General features: G+C 39.8%; 1 protein-coding gene across 1 annotated transcript in view; it reads left to right on the top strand.

Annotated features, from left to right (window-relative positions):
• LOC108256470 (protocadherin Fat 4) overlaps positions 1-21,844 on the top strand; it is a 107,798-nt gene extending 85,954 nt beyond the window's left edge. Inside the window, exons 8-17 of the mRNA XM_053688190.1 lie at positions 719-969; positions 1,182-5,534; positions 6,895-6,999; positions 7,249-7,556; positions 11,129-11,214; positions 11,771-11,950; positions 12,906-13,030; positions 14,429-14,676; positions 15,877-16,138; positions 18,599-21,844. Coding sequence (XP_053544165.1) covers positions 719-969; positions 1,182-5,534; positions 6,895-6,999; positions 7,249-7,556; positions 11,129-11,214; positions 11,771-11,950; positions 12,906-13,030; positions 14,429-14,676; positions 15,877-16,138; positions 18,599-20,493 — 7,813 coding nt within the window. The 3' untranslated portion in view covers positions 20,494-21,844. The remainder of the gene's footprint in view (positions 1-718; positions 970-1,181; positions 5,535-6,894; positions 7,000-7,248; positions 7,557-11,128; positions 11,215-11,770; positions 11,951-12,905; positions 13,031-14,428; positions 14,677-15,876; positions 16,139-18,598) is intronic.
• The last annotated feature ends 4,027 nt before the right edge of the window (positions 21,845-25,871 follow it).

The raw sequence follows: 25,871 nt of genomic DNA, 5'->3' as shown, positions 1-25,871 counted from the left end.
CTTGCCTAAAATTTTGTTCAACAAAATTCTTACAGCTGTAAGAAATTGCCAGGTACCAATGAGTGATTTATGGCAGTCACACACTTTTTTTGATGTTGTTGCCATGTATGTCCCAGTTGTGTTTTCATGGACCAAAACACTCAAACATAGGACTGCTCCATTTTTATGTAAAAAAAACATTTAAAAAAACTACAAGCCATGGCAGATTTTTTTCTTGAACCCTTCTTTGATATAAAACTGAATGTTTTTGATATTTGATACTTAGCTAAAAGCTCCATTGTTATTTATTAATTTTTTTTATATTTCTTATTTGTTTATTTTCTGGATATTGTATATGACACTTATATGGTTACTAATGTATTTAACATGCAACAAATTTAAAGTCTTTTCTGTATATAGTAGATGTGCATTGTTTTAAATCACCCATTTAAATTGTTTATTAAAAGTGGAACAGTACTACAACTAATACAACACTACTATTTTCTAACATAGCATTCCAGCCTGATAAAGTGTAATATACAATTTAAAGAGATGGCCTATGTATATAATATGTATTGTGTTATACATATTAATACATTTTAATTTTAATTTAAATCTATATGAGGATTTCTGTAAAGCTGCTTTGAGACAATGTCCACTGTTAAAAGTGCTATATAAATAAAATGGAATTGAATTGAATTGAACATATTAATGCTGTATGTTGTGTTTTTGTCCACAGCTATAGTCTGAGTGGTGGAGATGGGCAGTTTTCCATAAATCCTGCCACAGGGCAAATAATAACCAGCTCACTTTTGGACCGCGAAATACAGGGCAGTTATGAACTGCTGGTGGTTGCATCAGACAGTGGACATCCAATACCCCTCTCCAGCTCAGCCACAGTTTCTGTGGTTATTAATGACATTAATGATAATCCACCACGATTTCACCACCACCCTTACGTCACACACATTCCTGCCTCTACCGCTCCAGGTAGGTGACATAAGAATGCTTGTTAATGGAATTATTATAAAAAGACAAGAAAAATAAGTGTAATTGAAAAAGGACCATGAGAAGTATTTACCCTATAAACAGTATGGGTTTGTACAATGTATTACATCATCCTGTATAGGGATACTAGCAGTTAATGAAGAAAACATTTCTAATTTCATATGGTTGATTCTCTTCTGTTGTTTGGTATGCAGGTTCATTGGTGTTTGCCGTCACCGTAACAGATGAAGACTCAGGCTCCAATGCTCAACTGCATTACTCTCTAAGTGGCCGAAACTCTGAGAAATTCAAAATTGATCCAATCCGAGGAGCCATCACGGCCAGCGAGAAACTGTCTGCCACTTCTGAAGTTACGTTTACAGTTCGTGTCAAAGATGGTGGAAGAAATCCAAAAATGGATAGTACAACTGTAACTGTCCGTTTTGTGTCAGGGGGAGACTTCCCAATCATCAATATCAAAGAAAAAAGCTTCACTTTTCCAGAAAACCAAGCCATCAACACTGTCGTTACCAAAGTTACAGGATCATCTACAAGAGCTGGATCATTATCATACTACATCGCGAGTGGCAACTTGGACAACACGTTTCATGTAGACCAGGTTTCAGGAGAACTGTCCATCAAAAAGGACCTAGATTATGAGAACATTGACAAGTATGTGCTCTGGATTGAAGCAAGAGACCAAAGCTTTCCCCCCTACTCAGCATACGAGAAGATCGAAATCACAGTCTTGGACATTAATGATAACAGTCCTATTTTTGAGAAAGAACCATTTCATGCTGAGATTCTGGAGAACCTCTCACCTCAGAGAGTACTTGTAGTGTCAGCTCTTGATGAGGACAGTGGCCCTAATGGGCAGCTGGAATATGCTATTACTGATGGAAATAAGGACAATAGCTTTAGCATCAATCGGGCCACGGGAGAAATTCGCACCACTCGACCCTTGGACAGGGAAAAGATAGCTCAGTATATCTTGATGGTAAAAGCTACAGACCGTGGTACATCACCAAAAAGCACTGCAGTCAAAGTCATCATTAGTGTTCTGGATGTGAATGATAATGCTCCAAGATTTTCAAAAATTTTTAGTGCTTCAGTACCAGAAAATGCACCTGTGGGTTACACGGTCACCCGAGTGACAACTACTGATGAGGACGCAGGTGCCAACGCTGTTAGCCGTTACACCATTAGTGATACAAGTCTTCCCTTTAGCATCAACCCCAGCACAGGAGACATTACCATAAGCAGGTCTCTAAACAGAGAGGACATTGATCACTACATCGCCAGAGTCTCTGCACATGATTCGGGCTGGACTGTCAGTACTGATGTCACTATATTCGTGACTGACATAAATGACAATGCTCCTAGATTCAGCAGGCCATCCTATTTCCTTGACTACCCTGAACTTACTGAGATAGGATCACTGGTCACACAAGTCTCTGCTACAGACCTTGATGATGGATTTAATGGTAAAATATTCTATTTCGTTAGGTCTCAGTCTGAATACTTTCGCATTAATTCGAGCACTGGGGAAATATTTATCAAGCAGCAACTCAAATATCAAAATTCAACTGGCCACAGTAATGTTAACTTAAACAGGCACAGCTTCATTGTAACAGCATCTGACAGAGGTGTCAAACCTCTGATGAGCGAAACCACTGTGATTGTAAATGTAATTGACAGCAATGATAATCCTCCCATATTTGAGTCATCCTCCTATTTCACTCCCGTCACAAAGAGTGTCAAAGTTGGCACCAGACTCATCAAAGTTACAGCACACGACAAGAAAGACTATGGTGTCAACTCTGAAATTGAGTATGCAGTATCAGGAGGCAACAGCTCAAGTAAATTCCGTTTGGATAAGCAGACTGGGTGGGTCACTGTTGCTTCTTCTCTTGCTTCTGACGTTAATAAAATTTATCTGCTTGAGATAACAGTGAGAGATAAAGGAACCCCACCTCTTTCAGATAAAACTGCTCTTAAAATTGCTGTTACAGATGAAAATCACCACACTCCAGAGTTTTCTCAAAGCCAGGTTACTGCCACAGTCTCTGAAAGCCTCACTGTTGGTACTGCAATCCGCACTCTTTCTGCAAGAGACAAAGACAAGGACAAACAGATGAATGGATTCATTACATATGACATTTCTTCAGGCAATGATGATAGCCTATTTTCAGTCAACAGTAAAACAGGGGTCTTGTCCTTGGCTAAACCTTTGGACTATGAGAAAAAACAAAAACACGAGCTTAGAATATCAGCTACAGATGGAGGATGGATAGCCAAGACCAGCTATGTTACAGTTAATATCCATGTTACTGATGTGAATGACAATCCACCGGTGTTTGAACCTGATGAGTACTTCCCTGTTGTGCAGGAAAATGTGCCCAGTGGTACCACAGTGGTTAAAATGAATGCCACAGATAAAGACTCTGGCCCCAATGCTGTTTTGGCTTATGTCATCCAGTCCTCTGACAGTGACCTTTTCATAATAGATCCCAACACAGGTGTCATTACTACACAAGGTTTTCTTGACTATGAGGCCAAACAAATATATCATCTAACTGTCAAAGCATTCAACATTCCTGATGAAGAACGGTGTAGCTTTGCGAATGTCAATATTCAACTCAAAGGAGCCAATGAATATGTTCCTCGTTTTGTATCTAAGCAATACTACTTTGAGGTTTCAGAGGCTGCACCCAAAGGCACCATTGTTGGGGAGGTGTTTGCAAGTGATAGGGACTTGGGACAAGATGGTGTTGTTTATTACTTGATTTTTGGCAGAAGCAGGAGAAAAGGATTTGGCATCAACAAAAACACTGGCCAGATCTATGTCACAGGACCGCTTGATCGTGAAAAAGAAGAAAAAATCTCCTTGAAAGTCCTTGCCAAAAATGCAGGGAGTATAAGGGGGGCAGATATTGATGAGGTGTTTGTGAATATCACAATCCTTGATGCCAACGATCCTCCAGTGTTCACCCAAGAGTTGTATGATGTTCAGGTGAGTGAAGGGCTCTCACCTGGAGGGCTTGTCACCTTTGTGAGTGCTGAGGATTCAGATTCCGTGCCAAGCTGGAGCAGATTCACCTACTCCATTGCTGCTGACCATGAATCAACTGCTTTCACAATCAACCCACAAACTGGACAGGTCTCTGTGGCAGCTGAGCTGGATCGTGAGACCACACCTGTGTACAACTTGACCTTGCTGGCTATAGACTCTGGCTCACCTGCATCTACTGGTACTGCCACTTTGATTGTAACTCTAGAGGACATTAATGATAATGGGCCCACATTAGTGACCATGAGTGGAGAGGTCTTGGAGAACCAGAGAGCTGGAACAGCAGTGATGACCCTCAGCGCCACTGATTCAGATCTGGCACCAAATCAAGGTCCTTTCTCCTACAGTCTGCTTACTTCATCAGCTTCAAATTACTTCACCTTAACCTCATCAGGGGAGCTTAGCACCAGTCGGGAGATAGACAGAGAACAGATCAGTGATTTCTACCTTTCTGTGGTCATCAAAGATTCCGGCATTCCTCAAATGTCTTCCACAGGCACCATCCATGTCAAAGTCAATGACCAGAATGATAACCCATCTCAACCTCGCTCTGTTGAGATCTATGTTCATTATTTTGGCAACATGTTCCCTGGAGGCTCCCTAGGGATTGTGAAACCTCAGGATCCAGATATACAGGACACATTCCATTGCACCTTGATCCCCCCTGTTGCAAGCCTTTTTAGTATTCCCAAAGAAACCTGTGACCTCAGTTCAAATTCCAGATCCTCAGATGGCACATTTGACCTCTCAGTGCACAGCAGTGATGGTGTACATAGTGCTGTCAGCAGCAATGTGCGTGTTTTCTTTATTGGGTTCAGCAATGCTACAGTGGACAACAGCATACTGATCCAACTCAATTCCCATAGTATCAGCAACTTCCTTAATAACCACTACCTCAGTTTCTTACGCATTGCAAACTCACAGCTAGCAGGTCTTGGTACTGGAGTTCAGCTCTATGGGGCATTTGAGTTGAACAACCAGACCTTCCTCATGGCAGCTATCAAACGTGGTCATGGACAGTATGTAAACCCAAGTGGTGTAACTACTTTTTTCCAGAGTATAAAAGAAGCATTGCACAGGCAAAGTGGGGTTAAAATAGATTCCGTGGACCACGACCCCTGTACTAACAACCCTTGCCAGAATGGTGGGAGCTGCAAACGGCGCCTTGGTGTCGGACCAGACATGATGACTGTGGAGAGCGTCCCAGTAATTCTCGTCTCAAATCACCCCCTACAGCCCTATGTCTGTAACTGCAGGCCAGGATATGCCGGTAGTCTGTGTGAAACTGACATCAACGAATGTCTTCCATCTCCTTGCCACAATGGAGGAACCTGCCATAACCTTGTAGGTGGCTTTTCATGTTCCTGCACAGAAGGTTTCACTGGCATGGCATGTGAAAGGGATGTCAATGAGTGCCTGTCTAATCCATGCAAGAATGGGGCACTTTGCCAAAATTTCCCCGGTGGCTTCAACTGCCTTTGCAAATCAGGATTTGCAGGTATAGTATAACATGTCATCTAGATCTTATGAGCCACACCACTGCAGCTATTGGTCAAGCCATTCATATTATTTTTGCACACAAATATAGCAAAGTTTTGATCCAAGGAAAATATTTGCTTCTGAGAAATTGGAGAGATGTTGTAACTCTAGCATTCAGTGATAACTGCCAAAAACCAATTGCTGTTAGGGTTACAGGTTGGGGGGTATCAGCTATGATACATATCAACTTGTCATGTTTATGTTAAAGTAAATGGGATGATACAGTTTGACCCTAATAAGGACACAACTAAAGGCTGACCTTAAGTGCACTCGAGTCAAGTTTCACTACCTGCTTTCTGTGGATTAAAGCCTTTCCATGTTTATGCATTGAAGAGCTCTGTAAGTTAAAAGTTCATTTGGCAAACTGCTTAATGGAGTCTTGAAAGGGAAAATGCTTCAACAATGCTCTTCTGTTAACTGTTGGATGTAGCAAGCATCTGAAAAGTGATCTAATTAGAATGGTTCCTGTAGTGTCAACACACAGTGGTGTAGATTAGCCCCAACTAAATGTAATGGCTAGTTGAAGACTTAATAAATATAACTGAGCTAGTGTATAAAGGGAGTGAATGCACTTAACTGTTTATGATAACATTACATTGAATAAGCTCTGTTTGGGCAGCTGCTGCCTGTAGCTTTTGGATGGGCCTCTTCATATGGCGCTACAGCAGACGGTTTGTCTCTGGCACACTCAGGCTTTGAGTCATTATTGTCCTATTTTATTATGACCATAATAAATGATCGTGAGCATTCATGTCTGAGGCCCCAGATAAATGGGAGCTGCAGAAGTATTACACCTATTGACTTACAGTAGTTTTCCTGCTGAACCCCCAACTTCCTGTTTTGCAGGCCCAGTTGTAGGGAAGGAATTTATGTCCCTTAAGCTTTTTGTTTAACATTTCTGAAATCATGGATAGCAAATGAGAAAAGCTAATCTTAGTTCTGCACATTCATGAGTTTGCATGTACCTACCATCTTGTACTGATCACAGTCTGTTTATTTTGTTACTCCCATTGTGTAATGTTCATTTTATTGGCCTCCCAGATCTAGTGAAGATAGGGTATATATGTTGAGTTAATGCTGTCATGACAGGTATATGCTTTCATCCCCTATTCTTTTAGACACTTGGGTGCATTTACAAGGTGAGAGCCTTTCAGAATTGTTTTGGCTGAGGAGGCTGAAGTAGACCAGAACTAGAGAGAGTGCAAAGGCACAAAATCCCCTGTTGGTTTCCGGGAGCCCCATACATGAACAGCCCTTCACCATATGCCTATGTCATCCTCACCTCATTCATTTTCATGTGTGTTGTTTCATGAACTCAGGGAAAACCTGTGACTCCATCATCAATTACTGTGAGTGTAACCCCTGTTTCAATGGAGGCTCCTGCCAGAGCCGCGTGGAAGGCTATTACTGTCACTGTCCATTTGGTAAGTCATCACTCCAGCTGCAAAAGCCAGGTGTTCAGGCTTGTTCTCGAGCAGTGTTTATCAGACTTGGCCATGATTCAGGCCATACTGGAAAATATCAAGATTCACTACCAAAATTGTCTGCTTTGGGGAACGTTTGTCACTCATTCTGTATGCATAACACTTGTTGGCTTGAATTTATGTAAGAAAGATATGTAAAGTCATCATATCAGTTGAAGAAATACTAATTTATTCCCTCCTGTTTCACAGGCGTTTTTGGAAAACACTGCGAGCTTAACAGCTATGGATTTGAGGAGCTGTCTTATATGGAGTTCCCAAGTTTGGATCCCAACAATAATTATATTTACATTAAGTTTGCCACACTGAAGGAAAATGCCCTGATTATGTACAATCATGACAACCAGACCGGTGACAAAGCTGAGTTTCTGGCACTGGAGATCTGTGAAGGTCGGATGAGGTTTTCCTTTAACCTGGGCAGTGGCACCTACAAGCTCATGACTATGGTTCAAGTTTCAGATGGTCAGTTCCACACGGTCATAGCTAGGAGAGCTGGAATGGTAAGTCATGTATAGATTCGTAAAATAACATCCAACCATGGTTATAAGTCATCCAGGTCATTTTCCAGGTCTACTCAGTAATGTCTACTAGCTGTCAACAGAACATTGGTAAACTATTGAAGCTCTTTAGATGAGTGGAAACACATCTTCTCGATTATAGAAAAATGTATTTGACTGCTATTACCATCCATTATCATCATTACTGTATGATTTTCTATTAAAAAAAAATATTGCAATCTTTGCAAAGCCAGTTTGGTGTAACGTGAACCTGCACTGGGGGAAGCCGAGTGTGAAAGATATGGCGGCTGATATAACATTGAAACAAAACACTAATCGAATGGCTCACACCACATGCTCACTTGTTCTTTCTTGTGGTTCTTCTTGGCCAGCAATTATTTTTGATTAATCCTGGTCTTTTTTTTCCTAATCTCTTTAACGTTCCAAGATGTACAAATTCCCTGCAATTGTCTCATAGTTTTTTTTAATCACATCAAACCAAAGCTGAAATCTATCAGACAATTTGTTTTGGTCAGATGTGAGTTAGGGTATGTCATTCAGCATTGGGCTTCCAGAGGTATAGTGGAATCTGCTAAAATGATAAAATTCTGGGTTCTGAAATAGCTAGCATTGTGAAACAAATGCTAGCTGGTGCAGTTTGTATGTTAGACAGTTCTAAATCTGGTCTGAAGATTATTGTGGAGTTAAAAACCAAGCTTTCAGCACATCCCTATGGAGGTGTAAAGAACAACCAATCTGTGTGTTTGGGAAAGGTGTTGTGGATCATTAAGATGGGCCTGTGTGGGTTTTTTTTTTTTTTTTTTGGATATGGATTTTGCGCAGATGTTAAAGTCATAAGCAACCCTTGGTTGTCCCTCTGTGCTTAAGGTCGAACTATGCAAGTCAAGGCTACTGTACTTTTGTTTAGTTAAGACGTTCCAGTTTCTGCCCGGAGGCAGCTGCTGACTTTTTTATTGCCCTGTTATGACTTAATGTTCCCTCATTTCTACCAAGGAGAGAAGATACAATCAGGGTTACAAAACTGGCAAAATAATGGCACCTTTTTAAACAAAGCATCCAAAAGGTGCTACTGAAATGGCACTGTGGCTTAGTTAGTTGAAGAGTCTGTCTATTAAAAAGTAGATCCTCGGCTTGAATTTCAGCTGTACCTTTACTTTCTGAATTTCACCCCAGCGCAACTAAAGACAGGGCCTTAAGTTTTTTGGGCAATAGTAGTTCAGTGATTAAGATTTGTTTAAGCCCCAGCACTGATAAGCTGCCAAGATATGAGAAGAAACATAACTTTTAAGTGAAACTTGTTGATGGCAAGTTTCCTTTTATATGTAGACCAGTAAGTTGGGCAACAAACATGTTTGGAAGAAATGAAAGTTGTGTGTGCCCCAGCTGGATTCATTTTAGAAAAGAGAGCTCACAAACACACACATACACGCACTCACTACTGTGCAATAAGAGCCTGCGTTGTATAAAAACAAACTTCATATAATCTACAATCTTAAAACAACACAATATTCTAATGGCTTGTAACAAGAGATCAGTTATTTTACATCGTACTACATCTGGGATTCTTCGCCTTTGTGTACTATATATCTTTGGGGTCCAATCCTTTGCCTTTCATATCTTAACGAATGTAATTCTGTGGACTTGGAGAGCCAATTGTAGATCAGTATGCTTGCTGTGCGAGGTCTTTCTTTGCGGCCAAGGCTCTTTGAAGTGTATAGCCGTAGTAATAAAAAGCCCAGATGGTCGAGCCATGCGGTAACTCAACTGTATCAGTGTACACCAAAGCTGCAGAAGACAAATGCGTCTTGTTTCCATCGTTGGTTTATTTTCTCGCAGCCATATTTCACTCGCCCAAGCCGCGACTCTGCGTTAACGATTAGGAGCGGGGGCTTTTTGCGGGTTTATGCTGTGTTTACCCAGAGGCCTGTGTGGGCGCCAAGCATCGCCCCCTGTTTTTCAACACCTTTGCGCTCTTTCCATCTCTCTTGCCACGACCGTCTTTCCTCCCTCTGTTCATAAACCGCAAAGTTGTGGGTTTGGACACAATGGCAGTGAGGAGCCATAGTGTGTTTGTTTAACAACAGAGAGGAATGATGTTTCTATTTAACTCACTGTAACTCTTTATTTCATTCACAACAATTCTGCCTGAGCTCATTTCTCCTCATGTGAACCCTTAGTCTGGGGTGTTCTCAGTTTAGAAGGATACAAAAAATAGAAAACTCCATGCCAGCCATGCTAGCTAGTCCTTGATATGTTTCTTTAATTGCTAGTGCTGTTAGCATTGCTTATCTTTATCCCACCACAAGCCATTACAAGGAATAAGAAGGATACAAAGGAAAAGAAAATCCTAGCAGCTATGCTAACTGGTCCTTAACAGGTTTCACTAATTGATAGCATTGGTAGCATTTGTTTTTTTTTTCTTTACCTCAAGTCACTGCAGTAAGAAAGATACAAAAAACTGATCCTCAGTAGGTTTTGCTAGTTGGTAGCATTGTTAGCATTGTTTCCCTTTACTTCATCTCAGAAAAAACTCCTTGTAGCTGTAACCCTTATTACGAGGTAGTAAGAATGTACATAGGTGTAGTAGTCTAAAGTAGTCTTAGAGGTTATCAGTAATATGAATTTGGACCAGCATCAGAAGATGCTAAATTGTTAAGAGCCTGAGAATTGAAGGTCAATAAAAAGAATACCATACCAGAATGACAGTTTGCATAAAATGTATTAAATACGCAGGGCTGGTACATACATATACAAAAAAAGTTATGAAAAAATAACAAACTAAAATAATAAAGTGCGCACATAAATAAATCCCCTTTTAAATTCCCTTGAGCTCAGTTCGTCCTCAGTTTCACTTGCCTTTGTTGACAAGAGTTCAGTTACCAACGTTGGGCCCTTTTTAGTTCGTGTTAGTGTTTGTCCTACCACCATGAAGATGAAGAAGATGATCCTGGCAATCCATCTAAAGTCAGAGTCACAAACACGGTTGGCTCGCCACCCAGACTGGGAATCTATGAATCTCTGGAAGAACGCCTGGAACGTGGGGATCTGTATCATTACGTGGAAAGGATCTCCGCACAATGTTTCCAACTCTTTACCAAAACCTGACCATTTTAGCAGAATTCACTGCCTTTAGCTCCGTGACAACAGTGGATTCAGGCACAGCTCTCTTTTACTCTCAAGTGGATAACGCAGCCTCCTATGCTCAGGTGCAAGCGCCAAAAGAATGTACAGAGACACTAACCTAGAGGTGTAACTGTAACAGAGCCTAGGTGGCAGCTGATTGGTCAGCTCACTACCTGATAGAGTTAACCCATTTGCTTACTTACAATTCCATCAAAGATAACAAGAAAATCAAAGTTAACCCTTTTGTGACTTGGTTAGACAGCTATATAGTGTTTCTCATTATTAAGCCTGGGCTGCACAGCCATTTTAATTAGTCCTCAGGTTTTGTTAATTTGTTAGCATTGTTTTTCTTTACCTCACTTCAGGTCATTGCAACAAAGGCTAATTTGAGGCTAATTTTGCTAACAAGTAATATCTTTTTCATTTGTAAGGCTGCGTCACTCACTGTTGATCTGTGTGGAGAAGAACAGGAGCCCGGGTACTGCACTGTCAGCAATGTGGCTGTCCATACTGACTGGTGAATAGGCACTTATATTTACAATGGTAGCTGTAGGAAACCATTTTTCGTTGTTCCTTTCTGTATTTGCTAGCTTAGCTTCCTTTAGTAATTAAACTGCATGCAGCTAATTTAATTATTTTTATCATCTTCATTTATTTTCATGGTGAGGTTTATTTGGACACAATAGCCTGTGTGTCCTTCCGGGAGCTACTAACTCTACCTTTCTCCATCTCACTGTCTTTCTAATTTTCTCTGTCTGGTCTGTCTTCTTATTTTTTTTTCTGTCTTTCATTGTTTTTCTTTCGCTCCATCTCTGTCTCATATTTCTCTCGTTGTTTGTCTCCCTTTCTCGCTCTCTGCTTTCTTTCCATCTTTCGCTATCCCGCTCTTTCTTTGTGGTTGTCTTGCGTTTTCTGTATTCTGTATTTTTTCTCTCTCTCTTTTTACCTTCTCACTCTATCTGTCTGCCTCTCTCTATCTTTTCTTTGTATCTCTCCCTATCTCCTTCTTTCCCCATATCCTTTTCCTTATTCTTTCTATCTTTTCTTTGTATCTCTCCCTATTATTCTCACAGGATTTTGGATGTACAGCCGAATCGTTTGTCAGTCGGCGGCGTTCGAGCGATTGAACCGCTCCTACAGCGCAAAAATCAGGTGAACACACATGATTTTGTCGGCTGCATCATGGAATTTGCCATCAACGGACGGCCTCTGGAGCCATCGCAGGCTCTGTCATCTCAAGGCATCTTAGACAGGTGTGTTACACATACACATTTGCGCACACACACACACACACACACGCATATATAATTATAGTTATAGATAGGCTAAAGAATTCAGGTAGACTCATCTTTCTGTTTATTTTACTGCAGTTGCCTTAATTTCTGGATTGAAATTGAGTTTTTTTGCCTTCTAGTATTGAAGTGATGCATGTGTAACAATGTTTGCAACATTGTATAGTTTTGTCTATTGTTTAGAGTATCTATGGTTGGTCTACTACTCCAGTAGTCGCTGTAATTTGCTACCCATGAGTGCTACACATATGTGCTAGCTATACTGCACTAGCTATACTGCCATATTTTACCTGTAGTTTAGTTATCACTACTGTCCTGTATGGCGAACCAAGATGTTGATGAAGCCTAAAAGAAAACCATAGCTCATCTGTGTATACTGTTTGCTTGGTCAACGGAGAAGAACTCTGAAAACACACACACTGTCTCAGCCAGTCAGTGAGAGGAAAAATTACTGGATTCACCATTACCAAGTATGTTTCATATGAGAGAGATACAGTAGTATTAGTGTTTTGATAACTGTTGAAATAAAAACAGTGCTTGCTACTGGACTCTTTTGGGCTTTACTGTATTCATACACACTCGGTGAACCCACTTCCCTCAACAGGCAGCTATTGAAGATCACACTTCAGTGAACTGCCTGCTGTCTGATACACTTTTATTAGTGTCCAAACGTCTGTTTTTGTAAGCTAGAAAAAAACATGCAGTGTTTTTATGGGTTTATAAAATGGAGACGACAGATCTTTTGCTAATATGCTAATACAGTTCGCTCTCTTTCCATTTGTTTTTGTTAGTGGTGGGATCATCTCATCTGCTTCTCTGTCTGTCTGTCAGTACATCAAAATGTTGTCTTTATACGTGTGTGTGTGTGTGTGTGTGTGTGTGTGTGTGTGTGTGTGTGTGTGTGTGTGTCTTGCAGATGTCCCAGGATGGAAGGAGCATGTGTGACTAACCCTTGCAGGCATGGCGGGACGTGTTTGGACATGTGGTCATGGCAACAGTGCCAATGCGCTGAAGGACTCACGGGCAAATACTGCGAGAAATGTAAGGAATATGATTCAGTAGGGGTGATTTGGATTGATTGGGAAAAAGTGGTCAAAGAGGGTAGTTTAATGTAGATTGATGGGATAAGATAGGTCAGAGGGGACTATTTGATATACATTAATGGGGTAAGATATGTCAGAGGGGGCAGTTTGATGTAGAATGATGGAGTAAGACAGGTCAAACAAGGCGATTTTATATAGATTAATGGGGTAAGATAGGTCAGAATAGGAAGTTTAATATATTGATGTGATTATTCATGTAACATTGGTCAGATGGGGCAGCATGATTTGGATCAGTTGGGTAAGATTGATCAGATGGGGCAGTTTAATTTGTAGTAACTGGGTTAAGATGGTCAGAGGGGGCAGCTTGATTTGAATCAGTTAGGTAAGATTGCTCAAAAGGGGCAGTTTAATTTGGAGTAACTGGGTAAAGATGATCAGAGGAGGATGTTTGATTTAGATCTACCGGGTAAGGCAACTTTGAGGGTGGGGGGCTGGGGGGTTGGTTTGATTTGGATTAATTGAGTAAGACAGGTCATAGAGCGTGGTTTGACTAAGATTGATGGGAGAACAAAGGGTCAGCAGTGTCAATTTAAATAGAGATCAGTTAGGTAAGAGAGGGGTCAGAGAAGGTAAACTGATAAAGACTGATGGGGAAGACAGGTCAGGAGACAGTTTGACATTGATCACTAAGGTAAGAATGGGCAGATTTGTGTGACTAGACACGTCAGAGGAGCTAGATTTGGTATACTAGTAGTAGATTAGTAGGAGTGGTAAAATGGGCCAGAAAGGGCAGCTTAATCTATTTTGTAAGGCTATGATGGCTCAGAGGGTTATATACTGATATATATATATTGATATCCAATGGTTTGGTTGGAATAATATGGCAGACATGGTCAATTTGAGCAATTTGATTTAGGTCAGTGGTGTAAGACAGGACAAAGAGATACGTTTGATAGAGATTTATAGGGGGAAATGGGTCACAGGGGGCCATTGGATATGGATCTGTGGGGTAAGACCAGTCAGGGGCAGTTTGATATAGATCAGTTTGATAAGAAAGGGGAAGACAGGGCAAATCGATTGGGTAAGAGTTGTCAGAGGAGGAACTTTGATCTAGTTAAGTGGGGTAAGATGGGCCATAGGGGGCAGTTTAATATACAGTAGATCAGTGGGGTAAGACTGGTTAGGGGGTGCAGTTTTGATATAGAATAATACGGTAATAGTGGTAAGATGGGGGCAGTTTGATATAGGTCTGTGGGGTATGACCATGCAGAGGCTGGTTTTATATACAGTAGAGTGATGGAGAAAGAGGGCCCAGAGAGGGCAGTTGGATATATTGTTGGAGAAGGACATATCTGAAGACTAGTTTAAAAGATTTTTTCCTCTTTTCCTATTCTAGTCATTTCTGCAGATTCGGCTCTATCCCTTGACGGTAGCGGCCGTTTGGATTACTCTCTTCGTCAGAGCTGGAAGAGAGACACGATGATGCAGCGGAATTTGCAGAGCTTCTCACACACATACCCGCAGTCACAAACACACTCGCATACACACTACGAGAGCAGCAGCCTGGAGCTGAAGTTCCGCACTCGCAGCAAAACTGGAACAATTTTACATGTCCAGGAAATCTCTAACTATACTACTGTCAGGGTGAGAAGTAACACATGCACACACACACACACACACACACCATAGCAAGTGATGAGTTGCTGATACTTTTAGGCTACGAGTAATGCACACACATTTATGATGTATACACATTGTTATGGTTGAGTTATTGTGTGTGCGTGCGTGTGTGTGTGTGTGTGTGTGTGTGTGTGCTGTATTTCCTCACTCAGCTCCAGTTTAAGCTTGACGAATTCTGGGCACAAAGCCAATCACTCAAACCCTCTGCATCTCTTCAACTCTCTCTCTCTCTCTCTCTCTCTGTCTCTCTCTTTCCTCTTTTTTTAGTGTTCTCACTATCACGTGTCGTTAGCGTTATCTCGCCAGCAATCCCTTACTTCTTATTTCTCTCCTTCTTCTCCGTCTTCTACCTATTCCTCTCCTAAAATCCCTTTCCCACTCTTTCTGCCTGTCCTCCTATTCCTCCATCTTTCATCCCTCTTTCTTTCTTTCTTTCTTTCTTTCTTCTATTACTGACCTCCTGTCGCATTATCTCTCTCTCTCTCTCTCTCTCTCTCTCTCTCTCTCTCACACACACACACACACACACACACAAACACACAGTATCAGTGCATGATGCTAGAGGTAGGTCAAGATTTGTTCTCCAGATTGATTTTCATGTCGGTTTTTTTCCCCCTTGGCAAGATGGATTTTCCATTTCCAGAGTTTGTGACCGTTTTAAATCACACAACCTGCACAGTGTACACTCTTTCCTCTCTCCCCCTCATGCTTTACCTCTTTTCTCTCCAATTACATGTTACTAGAGACATTTATCTTTCTCTCTCTCTCTCTCTCTCTCTCTTTCGCTCTCTGGCTTCATTAGACGTCATCCTCAAACTGAACTCAGTGATGGAAATGTGTGAACGTGAGATGCACACTATCAAGATTTAATCTCACAATCTATCCATTGCGATCTCTCTCTCTGTCTCTCTCTCTTTCTGTCTCTCTGTCTCTCTTTGTCTCTCGTACTTTTACTGTCTGTCTTTCTCTTTATCAACCAACAACCTTTCTTTCCTTCCCCTTTTCCTTTGTCTCACTCTTTGTCTTTTGCACATTCTCTCTCTTTTACACACACACACACACACACACACACACATTATACGTGTGTATTACTGTAGTTACATAGTGCACTAACCCTGACCTGAACCTCAGTAACCAAACGTTTCTCCTTGTTCCTTGCACCAGCTGAAGAATGGGAACCTGCAGTACGTGTCTGATGCCGGCATAGCGGGGAAAGTGGAGAGGACTGTGGGAGATGGAGTTTTCTCAGACGGTCAGTGGCACACGCTGCGGTTACAGAGGAACGTCTCCTCCACCACTGTCCTCATCGACGAGTCAATCCTGCGCATCATCACACGCACCACGCAGGACTTCGGAGGTCTCGGCGTCCTCACAGTGTCGCTCGGAGGAGAGCCGCCACGGACCAACCTGCAGAAAACCACACCAGGTTAACTAGTCACAGCTTCATATTAGCATTAGGTTTTTGTTTGATCAGTTATCAAGCACTAATCCAACATTTCCCTGTGCTGAGCCTTATTATTGAAGAATCCATTATTTTATCACTGGGACAGATCTGTATTATAGAAATCAGGAATGACTAAGAAGACTTAACATGACTAAAATTGCACTGTAATAACACTTAGTAGGATCTAAACCAGTTCCCCCACTGAGATAAATCACCATTATGTCACTCGTGAATTTAGAGCGATCCCAAAAATTTGGGAGGAAAGAAGGAGTGAACTTGAGCTCAGTATTTAATATGTAACCAGGTTTACCATGGTAATATTATATCATATTCATTACACACGAAACTGTCTGAATATTCTGCGATACTAAGACAATCCTGCTGAACTTTTGGATTATTTCTATATCATTCTATATAGAATTATATCAGCATAAAATGGTGGATCAGATATTGGATAAAACGTAACAGATAGCAGATCCTGTAACAAATGGCAAAGACTTGAATTGGATTTGGAAAATAATTTTTTTGTTGTTTTTTTTTAATAAAGAGACTTTTTTTTCTTTTGTTAGGATTGCTTTTATTATATTTATACTTTATTATATTCATTATAATTGCAAAGTATGAGATTTTTCTGTGAAAGAGTCTAAGTGTGAAGTGCTTCAGTTAACCAAAAACATTTTAAAGCTTAGTAGTTTTAAAAGAAAACAATATTTGGTGGGTATTGGTATCAGCTGTGAGTCAAGGTTTCAGTATCAGTATTTGAAAAGAAAAAGTGCCATTGTGCTATCTCTGTCTATTAATTGTCAAATTTAATACATGCTCTTCACTTTTGCTAATTTGCACACACAATCATCATTCTTAAAGTGACTTTCAGGCTAATTGCATCAACACTGCATTTATTTTGCATGTTTTGTAGAAATGCCCTAAATTGCACATTCGTTAAGGCAAATGAGCAAAACAGGCAAAACGTGCAATTTTGCTCATGCGAAAGATGCAATCTTTTAGTATGCTGCACATACACGTTTACCTTATGTGTTCATTTAATTTGGGCATGCCTAGGTAGCCATTCTTAAATGTAAAGTTACAGGGAAAATAATCCTTGTGGGAAAATAAATCATACTCCTAAACAGACTTTTGCTAGGTATTATGTGTTATTTTTAATGGATGTAGCCAATAAGACCATTATTATAGCGCTTACTTTATATTAGTAAAGAATGATTGATAATAATAGAAATTTGACAAGGCAAGTTGTATTGTGTTGGCAAACTAGAAGGCTATTAAATTTGTATGCTAGCATATACAGCAGCATGTGCAAAGAAACATTTTTAACCAAATATTAGTTCAGAATGACAAGTTTTTGATAACGGTTGAAATAACAGTTCTTCACCAATTAACTCTTATTGAATCCAGGAGTGTCTGGAGAGATTTTTTTTTTAAGATAACATCTTTGGCCTCATACATTGGGTTCAAAACCATCTGGGTGAAATGGTGATGTGACTAATCATAACGTGAGTTCTCATATTTCCTCTTGATGTTGCTTTACCAACATAAACAGATGTTTATTCAATTTATCCACAAACCGCCCCTCCCATGTAAATGGAGAGGATTTGCTTTTGCTTTATTGGAGATGAAAAGGCCAAGTCGGCTTGGCTGAACCTGATCTCTAACCTGCACGCAGGGAAACTTATGTTCCCATATTTCAGATTCCGTTAGTTTAAATTTGTTGGCGTGAGATAAAGAGAGCAAATTTGACCAGATGTTGCTATAAACAGGGGCTGTGCAATAAATAATGTGTTCTTGAGTAAATATTTATATTTTTTATTCTCTCATAATACTAATATCGTGCTAATGCTAATAATTATGCTAATAATCATGCTAGTAATACTGAAAGCAATGGCATTATTATTATTATTATTATTATCTACATTATTATTAGTAGATTATTAGTAAAATACTAATATTCCTACACTGCTAATTCAAATAATAATGTTAATTAATGTTAATATTAACCTGCTGATCATCATTCCTCTTTTAATTTCATTAGCAGATGATGATTATTAGTTATATCATTACTATAGTACTACTAAAGTAGTATTTATAGTAGTTATAAAGCTTTAAAAGTAATAAAAGTAAAAGTAATTTTTAAAAAGTAATAAAGCTTTAAAGTAGTAATAAAGCATTAACATCTCTCTTAACGTTTTTGTTATTTTTGTTGGTGATTGATAATAATAATAATAATAAGAAGAAGAAGAAGAAGAAGAGAAGGAGAAGAAGAATACTAACATGAAATCTAATAATCCTGTCTGTTAATAATAATAATGCTAACAATACCCAACACTTACCTCTAATAATACTATACTAATAAAAATGCCTATTATAATGCTAATAATCCTTCCATATGATAAACATAATGCCAATAATACACTCTTTGTCTCTTTTCAGGTTTTGATGGCTGCTTCGCATACGTAAAATACAATGGCGAGCTCCTGCCATTCTCCGGCGACCACCGAATTGTCTCCATCTCTATTTCTGGGACAGATGAGTCAGTGAAAATCGGTTGCCGTGGGCCGGACATGTGTGCTAGTGCCTCCTGCTGGGACGGTATGATGTGCGTCAACCAGTGGTTTAGCTACCAGTGCGTTCCTCCTGGAGACTGCACTTCCAGTCCCTGCCAAAATGGTGGCAGTTGTGTCCCTGCTAACCGTGGTGGCTTTAGCTGCATGTGCGATGAACTGTACACAGGACAAGTGTGTGAAACCCTAGTGGCATGCCTGGGTGTAACTTGTCCACATGGCACGGTATGCAAAGTTGGAAGCAATGGTGGTTTTAGTTGTGTTTCTGACTCCAATAACGAAGAATTCATTTTACCAATTTGGGCAGTTCCGGCGATTGTGGGTGGCTGTGCCACGATTCTCGCTCTGTTGGTGCTTGGCCTTATTTTACACAATCACTGCAAAGGAGGCGGAAAGACGGCCGTACCAAAGGAGGAAAAGAAAGCAAAGAAAAAGAAAAAGAAGAAGAAGAAGGGAAGCGAGAACGTGGCATTTGATGATCCAGACAACATCGGGGACGTTGACATGACGGTGCGGAAACAGCCAGAGGGAAATCCAAAGCCAGATATTATTGAGCGTGAGAATCCCTACCTGATATATGATGAGACAGACGTTCCAGAGAGTGGTGATACGATTCCAAGTGCACCGGAAATCGCAGAAATTGAGCACTATGACATCGACAATGCCAGCAGTATTGCACCATCTGACGCCGACATTGTCCAGCATTACAAGCAGTTCCGAAGCCACACCCCAAAATTCAGCATTCAAATCCAGCGCCATAGTCCTCTGGGTTATGCTCGCCAATCGCCACTAACCTTGGGCGCTACTAGTTACACTTACCAACCTTCTTACACTCAAGGACTTCGCCAAACGCCACTTAGCCATGCCCCCTGCCCTACACCTACCCCTTTGTCTCGCCACAGCCCTGCACATTTTAGCAAACCGGCCTCATTTTACCGCAACACACCAACACGGGAGATGAATCTGAATCTGGCGAGGCGTGATGGAAGCCCATTAGATCTTCATGGAGACACTTGCCAGTCAGCAGCTATCTTTAATTACACAGCATCACGCCTTGGAAGGCGCAGCAAGAGCCCACAAACGATGGCGGGTCACGGGTCAAGACCCGCGAGCCGCTTGAAGCAGCCAATTGAGCAAATTCCATTGGAGACCGGGCCACCTATTGGATTGTCTATAGAAGAAGTGGAGCGACTCAACACTCCGCGACCCAGAAACCCCAGCATCTGCAGTGCTGATCACGGACGCTCATCGTCTGAGGAAGACGCCCGACGTCCGCTTTCTCGTGTGCGAAATCCTGCAGATGGAATTCCAGCACCGGATTCGTCCTCAGAGAGCGATTCGCATGACTCCTTCACCTGCTCTGAGATGGAATATGACCGGGAAAAACCAGTCAACTATGGTTCTCGAGTTCCAAAACTATCACAAGTTAACGAATCCGATGCTGATGATGAAGATTACGGAGGGGGAAGAATCAAGCAAAGGAGATATTCAAGTCGTAGGGCAGAGGGCGGGGCCAGTGGAGGCCACACCCCTTTTGGAGAGTATCAGCATCACACACTGCCCCACAAACTGGGCCAAGGATCTGGCAACTTCAACTGGGACAACCTACTAAACTGGGGACCAGGATTTAGCCATTATGTTGATGTTTTTAAAGATTTAGCTATGCTTCCAGAAAATTCTAATGCTGCTAACGATGTTGAAATGAACAGCGGCGATGGTTCGGTTACCATCATTGCCGAGGGAGAGGCAGAGCAATATGTATGAGATATTCTCTCTTGGACCAATCAGGACTGGATGGACTATGGACAGAGAGAAGGCAATCGCTTGCAATAATAAATGTTCTTCTTTTTTGTCTTTGTTTTTTGGTACATGTATTTGTAAGAAGACGAGCTTAAATGCAGTATGGCAGAGCGATACATCTGTGATTCTCCTGATCCCTGTTTAGTAAGAAAGATTTAAATAGTCCAATAAGTCTGAGTCCATAACCAAAAACTGTTTGTATTTGACTGTTGATTCTAGTGTTACAGAGTCCACGATCCCAAATATAAACAAATAAAAGCAATGGAGCTACTTGATCAGCAAACCACAGCAAGAAGTTTGAATTTTACCAGAAATTGATATCCTCTCCAAGCACTATTTAAATTGTCGCAGCACCAAATTAGGGCTGCAAAATATTATTATTATATAATACCATAGTAAATGAAACTATCACCTGTACATTTATTGCAGAAAATGACTGTCTCTATTCAGTAACAAGTAGCTGATGGAGCTCACAGAATATTGGTTTCATTTCTCCTCGGTTCCATGTAATAACTTATTTTTGTAGATGTCAAATAAAAGTATCATTGAAACCAGGTTTTGCATAGACTCAGACTTTTGGACTGTAGCTTTTAATACTTCTTCATGGATCCCATAGACGTCCATAAAATCCGAAAGGTCCTTGATGACCCCATAGACTTTCATTTGCGTTCTTCCGTGCAACAGAAAGCCAAGGGAGGATGTGGCTGTTTTAACAGCATGACCATATGAACTTCATCAAAAAAAAATAAAAAATAAATGAGCTCCTCTCATTCCAGCTCTCCAAACATAAAGTAGGGTCCAAAAGTCTGAGTGCACTACTGAGAACTGTTCTCACAAACTAATATGGTTTGGTCAAATGATATTTCTCAAGGTTTGGTTTGACATTTAAAAACATGAATGGCGTACACACAGGATGTTCTGATAGATTTCACACGCAGCTGAACAAAGGATCAATCTCAGTTATAATAAGTAAGGTTGTTACATAATGAGGATTGACTGAAGAAAATGTTTTAGTGATTGATACCTGATGGAATAGAAACAGTTTCTGGGGCACTCAGATTTTTTTTTTTTTTTTTTTTTTTTCTTCATTTTACCAGACTCCTCTGGCCTGCTTCTCATGTGAAAGAGGAGTGTATGCGACCATGTGTAACGCGATGATACCTGCAGGTATCTGGGACAGCCATCTTTCTTAAGGCTAATTCACTTCCTGACCTGTAGGAGCCATTACTTGTGACCTTTGACCTAAAACAAAATCCTCATAATACTATGAACTTGTGTACATTTTGTATCAATGAAGGAAATTCAATGTTCTCTATTGTTGTTGTTGTGTGTGTTTTTTAATGAACTGTTTCTACTTTTTTTTTTATTATTATTAACTTAAAGTACTTAAGCAGTGTTTTTATGGATATTTTTTCATATGCTGGAAATGATCTTACTTTCAGGGGAAGTAAGATTGAAGTACTTAATTTTTTTTTATTTTTACATTTGTTACTTATGTAACATCAGTATTTTCCACTTTTTTTGATAAAAACGATAACATACTGTATGCTTTATATGTGTAAGAGCCAATAACAGAATAAAAAAACAACAATATTTATTTTAAAAGACGCAATTTCAAGACTAATGCAATAATACTTAACAAAATTAAGTGTTAAAGGGATAAAGCAGGACATGCCGCCAGAATGCCGTCCAGTGAGCTTTCCTAGTGAGGAGTTGAAATAAAGTGCTTCAAAGACCAAATAAGAGTGTGTGTTAAATGGAAATGGAGGTCGGCCAGTCCTGAGCGAGAGACGAACAAGAGTGAAAGGATGAAATATACTTTTTATGGTTAGTCTAAATCATAGTGAAATTGATACTTTTAGTTTGTTTGCTGTTCGGTTTGGTGACTGTTCATAATTAAACGGCCCAAAAAAGCATTGGCTGAGGGGCAAGTAGGACTGAAAACGTACTTCCACGTAATAACAGCGCTGGGAGTACAAAACAAACGTTTGCCAAGTGCTCGTAGAAATCGCAAAAATCATCCGAGTACGGAGAAAACGCAGCCAGCATTAAATAAATAATTAGTTAATTATATAAATAGCTAGTTTAAAACTGTGTAAGGATTGCATCCAGCATTTATTTTCATTGTGGTCCAAATATCCAGAACACATGGCACTTCTGCATCACCACAGCTCTGTCCCTTGGCTCAGTTTAATAGCTCGCATCTAGAAAAAAACATGCAGCCTGTAACCCAAAACACTTCCTGCAATCAGGTCGATTCAGCGTTTTCTCACTGCAGTCGAATCACACTAGATTTCACCTGGATCTGGACGAGACCACCTCGCTCAGACGCTCTTGCAACACTTATTGTTGTCTGCACCCGAGTGTGATTTCTATGCTACCCAATCAAACGGCACAGAGGAGGAAAACTCCCCAAGGTTCCGAATCGATCTAAAGACTGTATCAGTATAGTATGGGAAAGCGTTCTTCGAGTGGCTTGACTGTGAGAGAGACATAGAGAGAGAAAGACAAGAGAGATTTCTACACACTTCCTTAAAATCCCAGGAATACTGTGAAAATCCATAAATGTTTATATGACACCAAACTTCAAGTCTATTACAAGAAGTGTCCAGGTGTGGCCTAGTATTTTCATGAGCGTGTTTGATTGCCCGAGACTTGCTGCCTCCTAGGAATAATACACTCTGGTCCGTGCTGATACAGGAAAATGATAAAAATAAATAAAAACAAACAGGTGGTGTGGTAGAGTTGGTTGCCACCCGGAAGTGGATTATTTTCCTAACACTACAAGTGATTCATTTCTCCTATGATATACCACAGCGATTTGCCAATGAACACAGTTTCTAATTTAGTTATATACAACGTGTCATGCTTTTTAACCATTTATAGTAACATTTTATATTATGGAACATCCATGAAACAAGTTAGTTCCTGTTATCACTTACTTTACAACAGATATAAACAGTCCCTCTTGTGCTGGAAACCTTCCTGACACTGGAGACTCCTTCCACATAAACAGAATGCTTCACCATATCAACGAGTATACCATTTTCATTATTAAACAACATGTTTTTCTTAAACTGTTCATTATTAGTCTTAGATTATGTTGTGCATCTGCCATATGGGTCCTTGTGAATGGCTTGTTACTATAGAAACGATAACGCATCATTAGAACGAGTGCATTGATATCATTCTGTCATTTATGTTAGAGCCGGAACTACTGTCAGAGCTGCTGTTATAATAAACGAATCCACACCTTCTGATTTGAGAGCTGTGGTATTAGCAGAATGAAACACAATGGGGCAAGTGTAGAGAATCCAGATTGTTCAATCCTACATCAGTTATTGAGCTGTCTCAATAAGCTACACTCACCAGGTTCGCATTCGCCTACAAGGGTGATAAAAGAATTTATAAAAAGATGTAATAATTCACAATTAGTCAGACATTGTACTGCATATTGTACCTACGACAGGAACAACAGAACAGAGGGTTTTTTTGTGGCCAAAAATGGCCAAAAATACTTGATTTTGCTGCATTTAAAATATATATATATATATATATATATATATATATATATATATATATATATATATATATATATATATATATACAGTGAGGGAAAAAAGGGGCAAATTTTATAAATTAAAATGCAATTAATTTATAAAATTTGCATTTTATAAATTAAAATGCAAATTAATTTATAAAATTTTTGACATGCGTTTTTCTGGATTTTTTTGTTGTTATTCTGTCCCTCACTGTTCAAATAAATCTACCATTAAAGTTATAGACGGATCATTTGTTTGTCAGTGGGCAAACGTACAAAATCAGCAGGGGATCAAATACTTTTTTCCCTCACTGTATATATATATATATATATATATATATATATATATATATATATATATATATATATATATATATATATATATATATTGGTGGACAACTACTTTTAATTGGCGATATTGTAATTGCACAAAATTAGATTTCTATGGTCTTTCGCAGTGATGTTTGTTTATAATCAAGACCTTTTAGCTGCACTCATGTTTGATGCACATGAATCAGAAGAGGGTTTTGGCTGGATGCACACTGTGATGACATCACATGACGAGTCTTGACCCAAATCTGTGGAAAATCTGCAGTAATTTAGAAAACTTGCAAGCTCCTCTGAATATTGCAGCGTTTGCTTGATTTCGCGTTCGTTTCTGCGATCGCAAAAATCGCTAAATCCTGGAGGGACTGAGTGAACCATTGACTTCTGTGTAAAGTTAACCTAATCCTTCATCTGCTCCTTAGCATGTTCGTGGCAACAACAACAAAAAAAGTTATAAATGTCACATTGTGTGGTAATGTGGAACATCTAGGGCTTGTCACAACAAATTAAAGAACTAGACGTTAAACAGAATGTTATGGTGAATTTATGGGCTTTATTCAGAATATTCAGGCCAATATTCTTTAAGTACTTCTTGCATAGAACAGAAAAAAAAGAAAAAGAAAAAAAAAACAAGCTTGTCAAATGGGTCTGTTTTACAGATTTACAAAGAAAAAAGAAAAACGCATCCGGTTCGTCATTTTTCCACTTAAAAAAAAAGCAATAAATCATTTGGGGGCTTGCTATTACAAGAAAACTCATCAATGACGAGAACAAGTTCTCAGAGGTATTCCTCATATATAACAGCAATATGCTGACTATTACAAGTTTGCACTTGTTAACAATGATTCAGTGTACTTTTTATACTTTTATAGTTACATTGAATGTTGTAAGTTCCTGTAATCACATACATTTTAAGCAGCTGGAAACAGCCTATCTTTTTGCATGTCGCTTCTCCTAAGCTATGCTTACACACAATCCCTTTCTCTGTGTTGTGACAGAGATATGCACACAAGTATAAACCAGACTTAAGATGGTGCATGAGACTACACTGATGAACTGAGAAGTTAAAAGACAGAAAGTCTGCATTATTTATAAAGCATCTCTAGATCGTTACACATTGCAGGGGTGTGTGTGTGAGAGAGAGAGACCGACCTCTGTAGACAGACAGTGTGTGTCTAAGTGTAAGCAAGAGTCTGCAAGAGTGTGTACATGTATATGATGTGTAAGAGAGAAGGAAAGAATGAGAAGAAAGAAAAAAAAATTAGAAGAGACAGATGGAGTGAATGAAGATGCAGATGGTTTGGGGTCTAAAGTAAATCGCTGACAGCTGGCTGATGGCACTTTGTGGTTTCTCTCTCTCTTTTTCTCTCTCATACACACACACACACACACACACACACACACACACACACACACACACACACACACACACACACACAAAACAATGAACTAAATGCATTTCCTCACCAGTCCT

Source organism: Ictalurus punctatus, chromosome 2, assembly GCF_001660625.3.
Source record: "Ictalurus punctatus breed USDA103 chromosome 2, Coco_2.0, whole genome shotgun sequence".
NCBI lineage: Eukaryota > Metazoa > Chordata > Actinopteri > Siluriformes > Ictaluridae > Ictalurus > Ictalurus punctatus.
The sequence above is the reverse complement of the archived record's forward strand: the minus strand, read 5'-3'. Positions and strand labels throughout refer to the sequence as shown.